At 43.6% G+C, this 15,965-nt stretch overlaps 1 protein-coding gene across 4 annotated transcripts in view; it reads left to right on the top strand.

Annotated features, from left to right (window-relative positions):
- The window catches only part of LOC106561462 (protein-methionine sulfoxide oxidase mical2b), a 114,436-nt gene extending 98,889 nt beyond the window's left edge, over positions 1-15,547 (top strand). For 3 of the 4 annotated variants that reach the window (XM_014125452.2, XM_045688372.1, XM_045688373.1), the window contains exons 23-30: positions 2,278-2,384; positions 2,487-3,264; positions 3,529-3,599; positions 4,947-5,042; positions 6,391-6,487; positions 14,078-14,183; positions 14,278-14,351; positions 14,565-15,547. In XM_014125452.2, coding sequence (XP_013980927.2) covers positions 2,278-2,384; positions 2,487-3,264; positions 3,529-3,599; positions 4,947-5,042; positions 6,391-6,487; positions 14,078-14,183; positions 14,278-14,351; positions 14,565-14,749 — 1,514 coding nt within the window. In that variant the 3' untranslated portion in view covers positions 14,750-15,547. The remainder of the gene's footprint in view (positions 1-2,277; positions 2,385-2,486; positions 3,265-3,528; positions 3,600-4,946; positions 5,043-6,390; positions 6,488-14,077; positions 14,184-14,277; positions 14,352-14,564) is intronic. The other variant, XM_045688374.1, reaches the window with a different exon arrangement.
- The last annotated feature ends 418 nt before the right edge of the window (positions 15,548-15,965 follow it).

Below are 15,965 nucleotides of genomic sequence, written 5' to 3'. Positions count from 1 at the left end.
CGCTCTTATCCAGAGCAACTTACAGTAGTGAATGCATACATTTCATATATTTCATACATCATTTTATTTTAATTTTTTTACTGTACGTTTGTTTGTGTAACTCTGTTGTTTTTGTCGCACTGCTTTGCCTTATCTTGGCCAGGTCGCAGTTGTAAATGAGAACTTGTTCTCAACAGGCCTACCTGGTTAAATAAAGGTGAAATACATAAAGCTCCAGTCAGAGGTCCTGAGCCCTCTGTAGCAGGTTTTCATCAAGAATCTCTCTGTACTTTGCTCTGTTAATATTTCCCTCGATCCTGACTAGTCTCCCAGTCGCTGCTGCTGAAAAACATCCCCACAGCATGATGCTGCCACCACCGTGCTTCACCGTAGGGATGGTGCCAGGTTTCCTCCAGACGTGACACTAGGTATTCAGGCCAAAGAGTTCAGTCTTGGTTTCATCAGACCATGTAATCTTGTTTAGGTGCCTTTTGGCAAACTCTAAGTGGCCTTTCGTGCCTTTTACTGAGGAGTGGCTTCCGTCTGGCCTCTATACCATAAAGGCCTGATTTGATGGAGTGCTGCAAAGATGGTTGTCCTTCTGGAAGGTTCTCCCATCTCCACAGAGAAACTCTGAAGCTCTGTCACAGTGACCATCGGGTTCTTGGTTACCTCCCTGACCAAGGCCCTTCTCCCCTGATTGCTTAATTTGGCCGGGCGGCCAGCTCTAGGAAGAGTCTTGGTGGTTCCAAACTTCCATGTAAGAATGGTGGAGGCCACTGTGTTCTTGGGGACCTTCAATGATGCAGAAATGTTTTGGTAGCCTTCCCTAGATCTGTGCCTCGACACAATCCTGTCTCTGAGCTCTACGGACAATTCCTTGAACTTCATGGCTTAGTTTTTGCTCTGACATGCACTGTCAACTGTGGGACCTTATATAGACAGGTGTGTGTGCCTTTCCAAATCATGTCCAATCAATCAAATTGTAAAAACATCTCAAGGATGATCAATGGAAACACGATGCACCTGATCTCAATTTCGATTATCATAAGTGTCTGAATACTTGTTAACTTTTTATAAATGTTCTAAATTGTCTAAACCTGTTTTTGCTTTGTCATTATGGGGTATTGTGTGTAGATTGATAAAGAAACAACAATTTCATCTATTTCAGAATAAGGCTGTAACGTAACAAAATATGGAAAAAGTGAAAGGGTCTGGAATACTTCCCGAATGCACTGTATCTCTCACATGCAGCTAACGAAATACATGGAAAAGTCTGCTCTACCCAAAATTACAACCAACTAAATGCAGCATTACCGCAAAAAATGGAAGGGGGAGAAGGAACTTGTCTGACGGCCCTGCATTAAAGATCAAAATTGGTTAAAGGAATTGTCATAAATGAAAAAATATACCAGTTTCATTTCAGGACCAAAGAAATGACCGTTATGTCATTGCAAAATAGTTGGGATAAAATGTTCAATGTACCAATTCCATGCCACATGGTTTATGAACTGATTCCCAAAACATCTGATTCAGAACTTTTTTCAATTTCAAATGATTATACAAAATTCTTGCAACCAAAATAATTTTGTGTGTGCATACATGCATACATACATATGGATACAACCATCCCAAAATGTGCAATCTTGAGAAACTATGAGAATAAAAAGGTTCAGAACTTTTGTGAAACATAACAGCACAGTTGAAAAATATATGGCAAATAAACACCAAAACTGGATGTGGTTCAAAGATGGTGGACCTGACGGGTTGGACAAGATGTACCAATGTAACATATACTATTTCTGTAAAATGTATATAGGTTCAGAACTTTTGTGAAACAGCACAGTTAAAGATATATGGCAAATAGAAAATGGGATGGTCTTCAGAAGTAGATGGGAGGGGTTGAGGGTAGCTGAAGGATGGGACTAAAAACAAACAAAAGATAACCAGTGTAAGATATACTGTGTCTGTATTAAAAAGTATGTATAAGCTGGAAGTTGAAGCCTAAATGTTGTTGTCCATTAGTTTACTCCAATTAGGGGAAACTAATAAAGGAAAATATATACAAATTAAAAAAGATGTGTATGTATGTGTGTATATATATTTAACACACACACACACACACACACACACACACACACACACACACACACACACACACACACAATTTGGTGGAACGGGCAATGACGCAGACATTTACATTGATGGAAGCCACAATCTGTCTGCAATATTAAAGTCTGACCTACAGTAGCTGCATGAGCTCTGATCAAGCATGTCTGTTGTACTCTACACCTTCAGCTCTCCCTCTCATCCTGGTGAGGCACTTCTCACGTGAAAAAGCTGCAGAAAAAGAGGAGCCCAACATTGAAGAGGCCAACTCTGATTTTGAGGAGATTGAACCACCGGTAAAGCACAATATTCAAACAGATACTTAACCATTTCCTGTGGTATATAAACATTTAACATATTGCAACTGAGAAATAAAACAGGACTTTGTATTTGTTCAGCAGGTCTCCCATGATGGTCCTAAACCACCTGCAGATTCTCAGAATCAGAGTTCATCGATGGGTAAAGAAGAGTGCCCTGTCACAAAAGTTCCCCAGCTGGAGGAAGCAGTCGGCCGTAAGAAAAGGCTGACCCTGTCCCTGTCTGAGAGAGAGAAACTCCTGGACTGGAACCTGGCTACTCCAGAGGAGGCCCGAGGCCCTGGAGGAGGAGATCCTTCAACACATCCCAAACCTGGGGACCAGATCCCCCCGAAGGACCTATTGCCTCAGGTAGAGGCAGAATCAGTCCCAGCTCAGCCCCAGCCAGCACCGTCCGCATTCCAGGTGTGGGCCAATGCTTTCAGGAGGTCTTTTGGAGTATCAAGGACAACAACAGACTCCAACACGGTTGTCACCAGGAGGAAAAACAACAGTCCCACCAAGCCTAGGCCTCTGTCTGATGGAGCCTTCAGCTTTAGCTCCCTGTTTGGGGATACCGCCCAAAGCCAGGAGGCCCAACCAGTGGAAGTGGGGCAGAAGAGCCAGCCATCCCCACACCCACTCAAGGCCTCCATGGGTGACAGACCCACAGACCTGCCCACGCTACTGGAACAGGTCTCCCTAGGCAGCAACAAGTCTGTAGGATCCTTCACCACAGACGACATGGCTTCACTGCCGCCCAGGAAGCTCAACCTTTTCTCCTCCCTGAGGCTGAAGAAGAGGGGGGGACCGGAGAGCATGGGAGAGGGGGGTCAGGAGAAGGACATCAGGACCATCCTGTCTAACATCAGGAACCAAGGTCAGGGGTCAGGACTCAAGGGAGGATGTGATGAGAGTTATGTTATATGCTTCTACTCCCTTGTCATCGTTGAATTTCACATGGAGCTAATAAATGCTACAATGCTATTAATACAGTACATGCTATAAATGAGAAGATTACAATAGTAGCCTATACTTAGTGTTTAATGTAAATAACATAGTTGAAGTGCATGTACAACTACTTTCTACAGTTTAAGACCGCTGCTTCAGTCTAATGTCCTCATGTTCCCTCATCTATGCACAGCCTCCAGCAAACAGCAGAAAGATGAGTCCGACTCTTCAAGTGACGATGAGCACGTCCCAGCCAATCAGAAGGTAAGGGCCCTGTTCCAAAACTCTTACATGCATCAGTCCTTCCTACCTTACTCTGAAATAATCACTGACAATGGATGCGTCTAATCCTGAATGCTTATTGATTAAAACCGCATTCCAGCCGGTGTCTATTCCACAAGTTACCACCGGCTAAATTTATGACGTTAAAATGCCTATTTACGCTGTTCCGTCTAACTGCGTAATCCACTGTCTCATCAGCTCAGCCAGGCAATTTATAAACTTGATCTGCACTATTAAAAGCATTGAGACATCATCTTACATTTCTTTTTGATTAACATTTAGTTTTCAACAGCGGAGATTTGTATAAACCTTGCCGTCTGTCTCTCCGATATTTGCAACAGCGTTTCTCAGCCAGTCAAAATCATGAATCAGCTGGCATCATTTTTATGGATATATATATATATATATATAAATATAGTCCAGTTTGAAGTGATTGTGTTAGCTGTTGTTGGCTAGTTCCTCTGAACAACAATGTACTGACGAAAGAGCACATTTTCTATGCCAGGCGAAATCGCGCCTCATTACCACATTGTTATGGATGTATCCAAATAAATGTCACTAGAAAACACCTTATGCAAATGCAGCTACTTTGCTGTTATTATGTCTGCATTCTTTGATGTGACTAAGTTAGCCGTAGTTGGCTAGCTAACAAGCAAGGGATAAGAATGTTGCCAGCCAGTTTGGCAATGGAACATTTAGAACGAACGATTGGGTCGTGTCCATAGATACAGAACAAAAAGACTGAACGACTGGGTCGCGTCTCTAGCAACAGAACCGATAGAACGAACTAAACATAATAAATAAAAATAAATGACAGGTGAAAGCTTACTTACACCAATCCATGTCAAGTCAGATCAGTGATTTAAAAGCAGCTCTCCTCAAGGCGGAGGATACAGAAGAGACGGGTCAGGACCCGAGAACAGATAATCCATACTCCATTAGAGAGGCTTTACTGGGAAGGCTGAAGAAGCACATCATGACCTGCTCATATCACTTTACATACGGGGAGGAAATCCCACTCTGGTGTTGTAATAGGTCTTGGCCATGGCTTCACAGCACACCACACACATACCACCCTCTTATTTTGAGCACCGGTTTGCAGCTCTGTTAGGAACTGCCTTGTTTACTTAACAGAATTACTACCACTGCCACTTTCGAACCATCTCTGCTACTTCCGCCAGGATCAAGTGCAGGTCAAGCGCATGACTGATAGGATACTGTATCAGATTGATATGCCCAGACCCCTAATAGTTAGGACTACGATCAGAGGGGTTTAACTCTGCTCTGAGGTAACAGTTCTGTGACACTATCTTGTCGGTCTGTGTTTAGTTCCATGGGAGCTCAGAGAGACAGAGGAGGAGACGGGAGAAGACTGTGATTCAACAGGCCAAGAGAGAGCAGCTGAAGAGGCTCCACAGAGCCCAGGTACTGTAGAACACATAGACAACAGAACAGCACTACCACACAGAGGCCTTCCGTTTTCATTCGCCATTCATTTACATGTTTTATATTTAAGTAATAAGGCCTGTGGGGGTGTGGTATATGGCCAATATACCACGGCTAAGGACTGTTCTTATGCACGACGCAACGCGCAATGCCTGGATACATCTCTTAGCCGAGGTACAGTATATTGGCCATATACCACAAACCCCCGAGGTGCCTTATTGCTATTATAAAGTGGTTACCAACAGTGTGGTGCCAGGACAACAACCTCTTCCTCAATGTGAGCAAGACAAAGGAGCTGATCGTGGACTACAGGAAAAGGCGGGCCGAACAAACCCCATTAACATTGACGGGGCTGTAGTGGAGCGGGTCGAAGAGTTTCAAGTTCCTTGGTGTCCACATCACCAACGAACTATCATGGTCCAAACACACCACGACAGTCATGAAGAGGGCACGACAAAACCTTTTCCCCCTCAGGAGACTGAAAAGATTTGGCATGGGTCCCCAGATCCTCAAGTTCTACAGCTGCACCATCGAGAGCATCCTGACCGGTTGCTGCTCGGCATCGGACCGTAAGGCACTACAGAGGGTAGTGCATACGGCCGAGTACGTCACTGGGGCCAAGCTTCCTGCCATCCAGGACCTATATAATAGGCGGTGTCAGAGGAAGGCCCATAAAATTGTCAGACCACAGTCACCCAAGTCAGACTGTTCTCTCTACTACTGCACGTCAAGCGGTACCGGAGCGCGAAGTCTAGGACCAAAAGGCTGCTTAACAGCTTCTACCCCCAAGCCATAACTGCTGAACAATTAATCAAATGGCCACCGGACTATTTACATTGACATCCCCCCCTCCATTTGTTTTGTACACTGCTGCTACTTTCTGTTTATTATCTATGCATAATCACTTCACCTCTACCTACATGTACAAATTACCTCAACTAACCTGCACCCCCGCACACTGACTCGGTACCGGTACCCCCTGTATATAGCCTTGTTATTGTTATTTTGTGTTACTTGTTATTTCTTTTTTTACTTGAGTTTATTTGGTAAATATTTTCTTAACTCTTCTTGAACTGCACTGTTGGTTAAGGGCTTGTAAGTAAGCATTTCACGGTAAGGTCTACACTGCCCCACAGCTGTAAGCCAATCAGCATTCAGGGCTCAAACCACCCAGTTTATAAGGTTTCTCTCAAACATTTGACTCACTAATGATCTCTTCCACAAATGTATTTGATTTGTTGGGGTGATGAATGGGATATAAATATTGTGTGTTGAGCCATTGTGAGGCTGCCTTGGTTGAGTCTGACCTGGTGTTTGTTGTGTGAAGATCATCCAGAGGCAGCTGGAGGAAGTGGGGGAGAAGCAGAGAGACCTGGAGGAGAGAGGGGTGACCATTGAGAAGGTCCTTCGGGGCGAAGCCCCAGGTGAGCCACACTGTCCCAACAGAATGCACGTTTGTCATCTCATGCTGTGTGGATTGATTCCAACAGCTGCACCGCATATGAGTGATGTAAATACACAAGTGTATCCATTCGGTTGACGTAGCTCTATGACTTGGGGCCAGAGCATTTTATGAAATTATGACAAAGGAATGGAGGGGTTAAAATCAGAATGTTCAGTAAGTGAGTCTTGTCATGTACATCAGAGTGGCCTTATCTCTGAAGGTAACACACAGTGACATGGCACATGAAGACTGAGCTATGCACAGAGAGTGGAGAAAGGCACTGTTTGTAATGGAACTGTCTTAGTTTGACGTCAGCCAAGTACATATAGTTGAGACATGAAAACACTGGATTCAGAATGACCTATGCTCAGGAATAGTTTTCCTGTTTCTGTGAGGTTTGCAAGTGGCAATGCTTTTCTAATAATTATTTCAATTTCCTTATCTAGAGTAGGCCAAGTCTACAGTCAGAACTACTCTGATGCCTTTGCTAGGAAAATGCATAATAAAAACAACCAAATTATAGTCATTTGCATTCAACAAAAATAACAATTTTAAGTTGAAATTGTTTAGAAATCACTGCGGTGGCAATTGGCCTTGTGAAGAAAGGAAGGAGGGGGAAAAGCTTTCCCATGTTTCATTAGCCTTGCACATGGTGATATACAAGTTAGTCATCAAAGACAGCTACTTTATAATGAAAAATGGTCATTCCTGCTAGTCTTTTAAAACTGAATCTTTTCATACTGGTAATCATATTCCTCAAAGGTGAATTGTGTTTTGCCAGAATTGTAAATTAGAAATGTGTTTGTTGCTTCTGCACTCTCCAGATAAAGAATGATTGAGAGTTTAACCATAATTAGCTGTTACATATATTACAATTACATTAAATTAAATTACAGCGCATAAAAAACACACAAACTTAGCCCTGAGTAATGCAGTTGTTTCATCCAAGTTTGTGTCCTTCTATTGTTAAATGGAAAGCACATCTCCTGTGTAAAGAACTTTTTGAATTCATGTTTTGTTCTATAGTCAGGCGCAATGTTAAAAGCCTCCTCAGAGACTGAGTGTCTGTGGTCTAAGTACCATTGAGTACAGTAAATGGCCTTGCAAATTCTGATTCAAAAACTACAGGGAGAGTGTCTCTTGTGATGCAGGCCTGAAGGACAGCAGCAGCAGTGGCAACCATTGTGCCTGTTTACATGGCTTTGTTTGGTTAATTGAATTAAGGCAGAGGCCGAAGGTCTCATGGCTCAATAGGCTCTTTGTTCATTGATATTATTCACAGACTCCGACTGGATAGCAAGAGGGTAGGAGTAGGTGTCAGACAATGACCTGTGTGTATGTGATTGGCAAGATTCTAAGTATGAAAAAGTTTAGGAATTTTTTTTGTCAGTCTCCCTTTATTTGTCTTTATTCAATTTATGGATGTTTGCAAGGGTATTTGAAGGCCAGGGTCACAGTGCTGTACAGTATATGGCAATGGGAGAGAAAAGGTTTCCTCAACTGTTTTCTCTCAACTGTCTGACAATGAAGACCGAGCATAATGGTTCATTTACATTTTTTTTAAACTTTATTTAAACAGGTAGGCCAGTTGAGAACAAGTTCTCATTTTCAACTGCGACCTGTCCAAGACAATGCAAAGCAGTGTGACACAACAACACAGTTACACATGGAATAAACAAATTTACAGTCAATAACACAATAGGAAAACATCTATATACAGTGTGTGTAAATTAGATAATTTAGCAATTAAACACTGGAGTGATAGATGTGCAGATGATGATGTGAAATTAGAGATATTGGGATGCAAAGGAGCAAAAAAATAATAACAATATGGGGATGAGGTAGTTGGATGGGTAATTTACAGATGGGCTATGTACAGGTGCAGTGATCTGTGAGCTGCTCTAACAGCTGATGCTTAAAGTTAGTGAGGGAGATATGTCTCCAGCTTTAGTGATTTTTGCAATTTGTTCCAGTCATTGGCAGCAGAGAACTGGAAGGAAAGGTGGCCAAAGGAAGTGTTGGCTTTGGGGATGACCAGTGAAATATACCTGCTGGAGCGCGTGCTACGGGTGGGTGCTGCTATGGTGACCAGTGAGCTGAGATAAGGCGGGGCTTTACCTAGCAAAAACTTATAGATGACCTGGAGCCAGTGGGTTTGGCGACGAATATGACGCGAAGGCCAGCCATCGAGAGCATACAGGTCGCAGTGGTGGGTAGTATATGGGGCTTTGGTGACAAAACGGATGGCATTGTGATAGACTGCATCCAATTTGCTGAGTAGAGTGTTGGAGGCTATTTTATAAATGACATCGCTGAGGTCAAGGATCGGTAGGATAGTCAGTTTTACGAGGATATGTTTGGCAGCATGAGTGAAGGATGCTTTGTTACGAAATAGGAAGCCGATTTCTAGATTTAATTTTGGATTGGAGATGCTTAATTTGAGTCTGAGAGGGGGAGTGTACAGTAACCAGAAACCTAGGTATTTGTAATTGTCCACATATTCTAAGTCAGAACCGTCCAGAGTAGTGATGCTGAACGGGCGGGCAGGTGCGGGCAGCGATCGGTTGAAGAGCATACATTTAGTTTTACTTGCATTTAAGAGCAGTTGGAGACCACAGAAGGAGTGTTGTATGGCATTGAAGCTTGTCTGGAGGTTAGTTAACACAGTGTCCAAAGAAGGGCCAGAGGTATACAGAATGGTGTCGTCTGCGTAGAGGTGGATCATAGAATCACCAGCAGCAAGAGTGACATCATTGATGTATACAGAGAAAAGAGTTGGCCCGAGAATTGAACTCTGTGGCACCCCCATAGAGACTGCCAGAGGTCTGGACAACAGGCCCTTTGACCCACTGAACTGTCTGAAAAGTAGTTAGTGAACCAGGCGAGGCAGTCATTGAGAAACCAAGACTGTTGAGTCTGCTGATAAGAATGCGGTAATTGACAGAGTCGAAAGCCTTCGCAAGGTGGATGAATACGGCTGCACAGTATTGTCTTTTATCGATGGCAGTGATATCGTTTAGGACCTTGAGCGTGGCTGAGGTGCACCCATGACCAGCTCGGAAACCAGATTGCATAGCGGAGAAGGTACGGTGGGATTCGATATGGTCGGTGATCTGTTTGTTAACTTGGCTTTCAAAGACTTTAGAAAGGCAGGGCAGGATGGATTTAGGTCTATACCAGTTTTGGTCTCGGGTGTCTCCCCCTTTGAAGAGGGGGATGACCGCGGCTAGTAATAGGGGTTGCAACAATTGCGGCGGATCATTTTAGAAAGAGGGTCCAGATTGTCTAGCCCAGCTGATTTGTAGGGGTCCAGATTTTTCAACTCTTTCAGAACATCAGCTATCTGGATTTGGGTGAAGGAGAAATGGGGGAGGTTTGGGCAAGTTGCTGTGGGGGGTGCAGGGCTGTTGACCGGGGTAGGGGTAGCCAGGTGGAAAGCATGGCCAGCCATTGAAAAATGCTTATTGAAATTCTCAATTATCGTGGATTTATTGGTGGTGACAGTGTTTCCTAGCCTCAGTGCAGTGGGCAGCTGGGAGGAGGTGTTCTTATTCTCCATGGACTTTACAGTGCCCCAGAACGTTTTGGAGTTCGTGCTACAGGATGCACATTTCTGTTTGAAAAAGCTAGCGTTTGCTTTCCTAACTGCCTGTGTATATTGCTTCCTAACTTCCCTGAAAAGTTGCACATCACGGGGGCTATTCGATGCTAATGCAGAACGCTACAGGATGTTTTTGTGCTGGTCAAGGGCGGTCAGGTCTGGAGTGAACCAAGGGGTATATCTATTCCTGGTTCAAAATGTTTTGAATGGGGCATGCTTATTTAAGATGGTGAGGAAAGCACTTAATGAATAACCAGGCATCCTCTACTGATGGAATGAGGTCAATATCCTTCCAGGATACTCGGGCCAGGTCGATTAGAAAGGCCTGCTCACTGAAGTGTTTTAGGGAGCGTTTGACAGTGATGAGGGGTGGTCGTTTGACCGCAGACCCATTACGGACGCAGGCGATGAGGCAGTGATTGCTGAGATCCTGATTGAAGACAGCAGAGGTGTATTTAGAGGGCAGGTTAGTCAGGATGATATCTATGAGGGTGCCCGTGTTTACAGATTTGGGGTTGTACCTGGTAGGTTCATTGATAATTTGTGTGAGATTGAGGGCATCAAGCTTAGATATAGCAACGAATCAGAAGCATTAGGAGCTGTCCTTCCATCAAACACACTCTACGAATGGGTCTGTTTCATATAATGTAGCTGTAGTCAGTGTAAAGCTCAGTGTTAGTATATGTGACATAAAATGCAAAGCTAGCTCCAGATCCAGAGTCGCCCATTAACGAAGGCAATTAGACTGCCCTCTTTTTACCATAGTTTAAATAACTCACTAGCAGGGAGAATGTACTTATTCAGTCTAAATAAATGCCTTTAGACTGTTGTCCGCACATTACACTGTCATGTTATTACATTTTCCAAAGTTAACTTTTTGAATCTCTATTATAAAGTGTTTTATGAAGTCTATAGTCAGTATTTACGTTAGAGACTCTGTTGCAACAGGCCAGGGGTTACAGGACCCCTGGCCTGTCATTTTAGACCCAAGCCACCCCCTGTACCTGGACTTCGAACTACTCCCTTCTGGGCGCAGGTATATGGCCATCTACTTTTACTTTACTGACTTTATTGTCTACATGGGGACATTTTGTTGCAGTGTCATGTACACATTTAAAGTGGCGTTTAAATACAATGCAAAACAAATTGACAATACAACTTTTTTCCTGCCGAGGGGTGCCCTATACCTGCGCCCAGAGGGGAGTAGTTCGAAGTCCGGTACAGGGGGTGGCTTGGGTCTAAAATGATTTTGTGAGCCTTGCAGAGATTAAAGATCTTAAAGCTCTCATCCAGGCCTGTCTGTTTGACTCCAAGTACCTTGCTTGCTGTGGTGATAATCCTTCTCAGCATATTTCTCTGGCTGACAGTGGCATTCCCAAACCAACAAACAATACAGAAAGTTAAAATACTCTCAATGAAAGATTTGTAAAACAGAATAAGTATAGTACAGGCAACATTAAAAGTTCCCAGCTTTTTGAGAAAGTACAGTCTGACTGTTTTTGTAGGTCAGATCTGTACATTTACTCCACTGAAGCTTATTGTCCAAGAGGACACCCAGATATTTGTATTCCTTTACAATGTCTATTTTCTGACCTCTGATAGATGTTGCAGAGTTAGGTGTTGTACTCTTTCTGAAGTCTATGCACATCTCTTTGGTCTTGTTGGTATTGAGGACCAAGTGTGATTTGTCACACCACTCTAAAAAGTCATTTAGGACTGGGCCATGGTGTTCCTCGTCATCATGCAACAGGCTGATCAAGGCTATGTCATCAGCAAACTTAACGAGGTGTCTTTCAGGATGGGAACTAGTACAACTATTAGTGTACAAGATGTACAGGAGTGGGGACAAAACACATCCCTGAGGAGAGCCTGTGTATGTGGTGCACATGTCTGACACGTGGGGACCTACATTGACCCGCTGTGACCTCTGGCTCAGGAAGTCCAACAACCACAAGACAAGTTCCCCATCTAAGGAGAAGTCCCGAATGAGTCTGCAAGAATGTAAGGCTGGATTGGGTTGAAGGCAGAAGAAAAGTCAACAAACAAAACCCTGACATGGGATGTGGCACCCTCTAGATGTCTATAGACCATGTTGAGGAGAGTACACCCTCTAGATGTCTGTAGACCATGTTGAGGAGAGTACACCCTCTAGATGTCTATAGACCATGTTGAGGAGAGTACACCCTCTAGATGTCTGTAGACCATGTTGAGGAGAGTACACCCTCTAGATGTCTGTAGACCATGTTGAGGAGAGTACACCCTCTAGATGTCTGTAGACCATGTTGAGGAGAGTACACCCTCTAGATGTCTGTAGACCATGTCGAGGAGAGTACACCCTCTAGATGTCTATAGACCATGTTGAGGAGAGTACACCCTCTAGATGTCTGTAGACCATGTTGAGGAGAGTACACCCTCTAGATGTCTGTAGACCATGTTGAGGAGAGTACACCCTCTAGATGTCTGTAGACCATGTTGAGGAGAGTACACCCTCTAGATGTCTGTAGACCATGTTGAGGAGAGCACACCCTCTAGATGTCTGTAGACCATGTTGAGGAGAGCACACCCTCTATAGACCATGTTGAGGAGAGTACACCCTCTATAGACCATGTTGAGGAGAGTACACCCTCTGTAGACCATGTTGAGGAGAGTACACCCTCTGTAGACCATGTTGAGGAGAGTACACCCTCTGTAGACCATGTTGAGGAGAGTACACCCTCTATAGACCATGTTGAGGAGAGTACACCCTCTATAGACCATGTTGAGGAGAGTACACCCTCTATAGACCATGTTGAGGAGAGTACACCCTCGATAGACCATGTTGAGGAGAGTACACCCTCTATAGACCATGTTGAGGAGAGTACACCCTCTATAGACCATGTTGAGGAGAGTACACCCTCTATAGACCCTGTTGAGGAGAGTACACCCTCGATAGACCATGTTGAGGAGAGTAAGAATGGCATAATCAACTCCTCTGCTGGGCTGATATGCAAACTGCAATGGGTGAGGAGCTTCTGGGTGGTGCTGAGAACATGACTTTTCACAATTTTCTCAAGGCATTTTATTACTAAGGATGTCAAGGCCACAGGGCGGTAGTCATTCAGCAGAGAGGGATTAGATGCTTTAGGAATGGGTCTAATTATTGAGTTTTTCCACAATACTGGCACTTGTTGCTGGTCGAGCGAGGATTGTAAAATGTCTGTAAACACCAGCCAATTGTTCAGCACAGTGCTTTAACACGTCCACTTATTTTGTCTGGGCCTGGGCTTTTGTGTGCATTACATCCCCTGAACAACTTCATATCATCAGCATTTGTAATGATGCTTCCATTTGTTTTACCTCCGACACAAAATTGTCTGATTCAAATCTTGAGAAGAAAACATTCAGTTCATTAGCCATGTTCTGGCCCTCATGTCTCCCAAGGTCAGCATTGTTTTTCCCCCTGCCTATGTGGGGGGGGCACTAGCCATGGATTTAATCCCTTGCCAGGCCACCCTTGAGTTACCTGAGGAGAGGCTCCTCTCCACCCTTTGCTTGCATACCTCCTTGTCCACCAGTATCTGTCTTTTGATCTCACGTTGTACATCTCTTAAAGCCTGTCTATCAACCTCAGCATAAACTGCCTTCTTCCTAATAAAGTAGTGATTTTAGATTTTTTGATACCCAAGGCTTATTGTTAGAGAAGATTTTACAGGTTTTAGTAGGCACAACTGACTCCACAGAAGTTTATATAGTTTGAAACAACATCTGTGAGTTCATCAATATCAGAGTTGCTGTCCTCAAATACCTCCCACATAGTACAGTCAAAACACCCCTGGAGACAAGTGATACTGTTGTCATTCCAGATCTACTGAAAAACCTTGTGACAGGGAGCTTATTAGTCGACCTTGGACGAAATGAGGAATGAAGAAACGGGATGATCAAACTTCTATATTATCTGGGGTAGCTGATCTTGCTCTCTCCCTCTATCAGACAAAGGTGATGGTCTCTCTGATGAGCACGAGCTCCTCCAAATGTGGTTCAAGCTGGTCCTGGAGAAGAACAAACTGGCACGCTATGAGGAAGAGCTAGTCATATTGTAAGTAGGAAAAGATGAGAGGCACACTGCATTCTCAGACACAGACCATCTTATGGAGTGAAGTGTGTTTGAAATTGGTTGTTTTGTCTGTTAGTGCTCAGGAACTCGAGCTGGAGGACAGACAGAGTCAACTACAGACAGATCTACGACGCAGGATGTCAGTAGACGGTACGGGTCACACACTGTAATTCTAGTATGCGTTTGCGGTCCAGTTATAATACATTCGTGACCCATTATCTGTGGAACTTGTCCTTCATCTGTGGAACTTTTTGAGAATGTGTTCTAAATGACCATGTCCTACTTTGTCCATCTGTCTGTCTCCACCCCTCCTTTTCCTCCTCTACCATTTTACTATCTCTCCTCTCCAATGGCCCTTTGCAGACTCCAGGAAGAGCTCCAGTGAGCTGGCGGAGGAGCAGCAGATGCTGACCGAGATCATGAAGGTGGTGGAGAGGAGAGACACTCTGGTCAGCCTGCTGGAGGAGCAGCGGCTGCAGGAGAGGGCTGAGGACAGAGACCTGGAGAGCCTGGTGCTGTCTAGGGGCTACCAGTTCCATTGGACCTGAGGAGTTGCAGCCCTCTGGGGCAGGGAAAAGGATAACAGTACCATACAGCTCTATGGGTAGAGGCGACAAGTGACTACACTACTGGATTTGGCCTCAAGTGGCATGATGACCTTTTGAATATGTATATAGGTTGTACTTGTCAATTCCTACTTGAGGATCACATCTCTTATAGACCTGAGGGTTGTACATCCAGTGTCTGTATGTCTAGTCTCTCTTGACAGCCTTCTGAGATTACTGTATGCCTAACCAAGAAGACCTCATATGCTGCCGTATGAATGGAATAAATGAAATATTATTTAGTTTTTTTTACTTTGTCAGTTGCACTGGAAAGCACTTAAAAACACTACAGAAACCCAAAGATTCATCCTATCAAGTATGTTTTCCCTCTCAAAGCAAAATGTATTTTGTATGTGTAGGTCTCTATTGTAGGTCTCTACTTTTCATGTGCTGTTGTGTTGAGAAGCACTGGAAAAACTACTGTATGTTGTATAACTTAATCTGCACTATACCAAGTAACTTAATCAACCAATACACCAAGGTGAGACTGTGTCAGTGGTCATGGTTGTCAATGTTGATCATTTTCCACAGGACTTTTTACTATTATTCCTGCATGTTGTCTGTCCTATTACTCAGTACTGACCACAACCAACAGGATTTTATTCACATTTTTGAGTCCTCCTTGCCCAACTTTTTTCATGTAAATTATGACTGGATCTGTTGGTTCAATTTATTTAGTTTGATATGAGTTTAGGGGTGTCTCCATAGCACAATAAATTTAGTTATTAAATCCTAAACTGACAGACTGATCTGTTGCTGTTTATTTTTATTCTGTAAAATTAGATTTATTTCATAAAGATATTTAATAGAGAATTGAAGTGTATTTGGTCATGATTTATGGATATGACATAATATTGAGAGAGATCAAGTCTAATGTCTATCCATCCTTAGTGATAATTAAAAAAAAATGTGTTTGTCAATGCATGCAGACGCCAACTATGTGCTACAAAGTATTCAGCCATTATGTTTTATTTTTTATTTAACTAGACAAGTCCGTAAAGAACAAATTCTTATTTCAAATTACGCCTACACCGGCCAAACCCGGACGACGTTGGGCCAATTGTTCGCCGCCCTATGGGACTCCCAATCACGGCCGGTTGTGATACAGCCTGGATTCGAACCAGGGTGTCTGTAGTGACGCCTCTAGCAATGAGATGCA

This window comes from Salmo salar, chromosome ssa10, assembly GCF_905237065.1.
Source record: "Salmo salar chromosome ssa10, Ssal_v3.1, whole genome shotgun sequence".
NCBI lineage: Eukaryota > Metazoa > Chordata > Actinopteri > Salmoniformes > Salmonidae > Salmo > Salmo salar.
The sequence above is the reverse complement of the archived record's forward strand: the minus strand, read 5'-3'. Positions and strand labels throughout refer to the sequence as shown.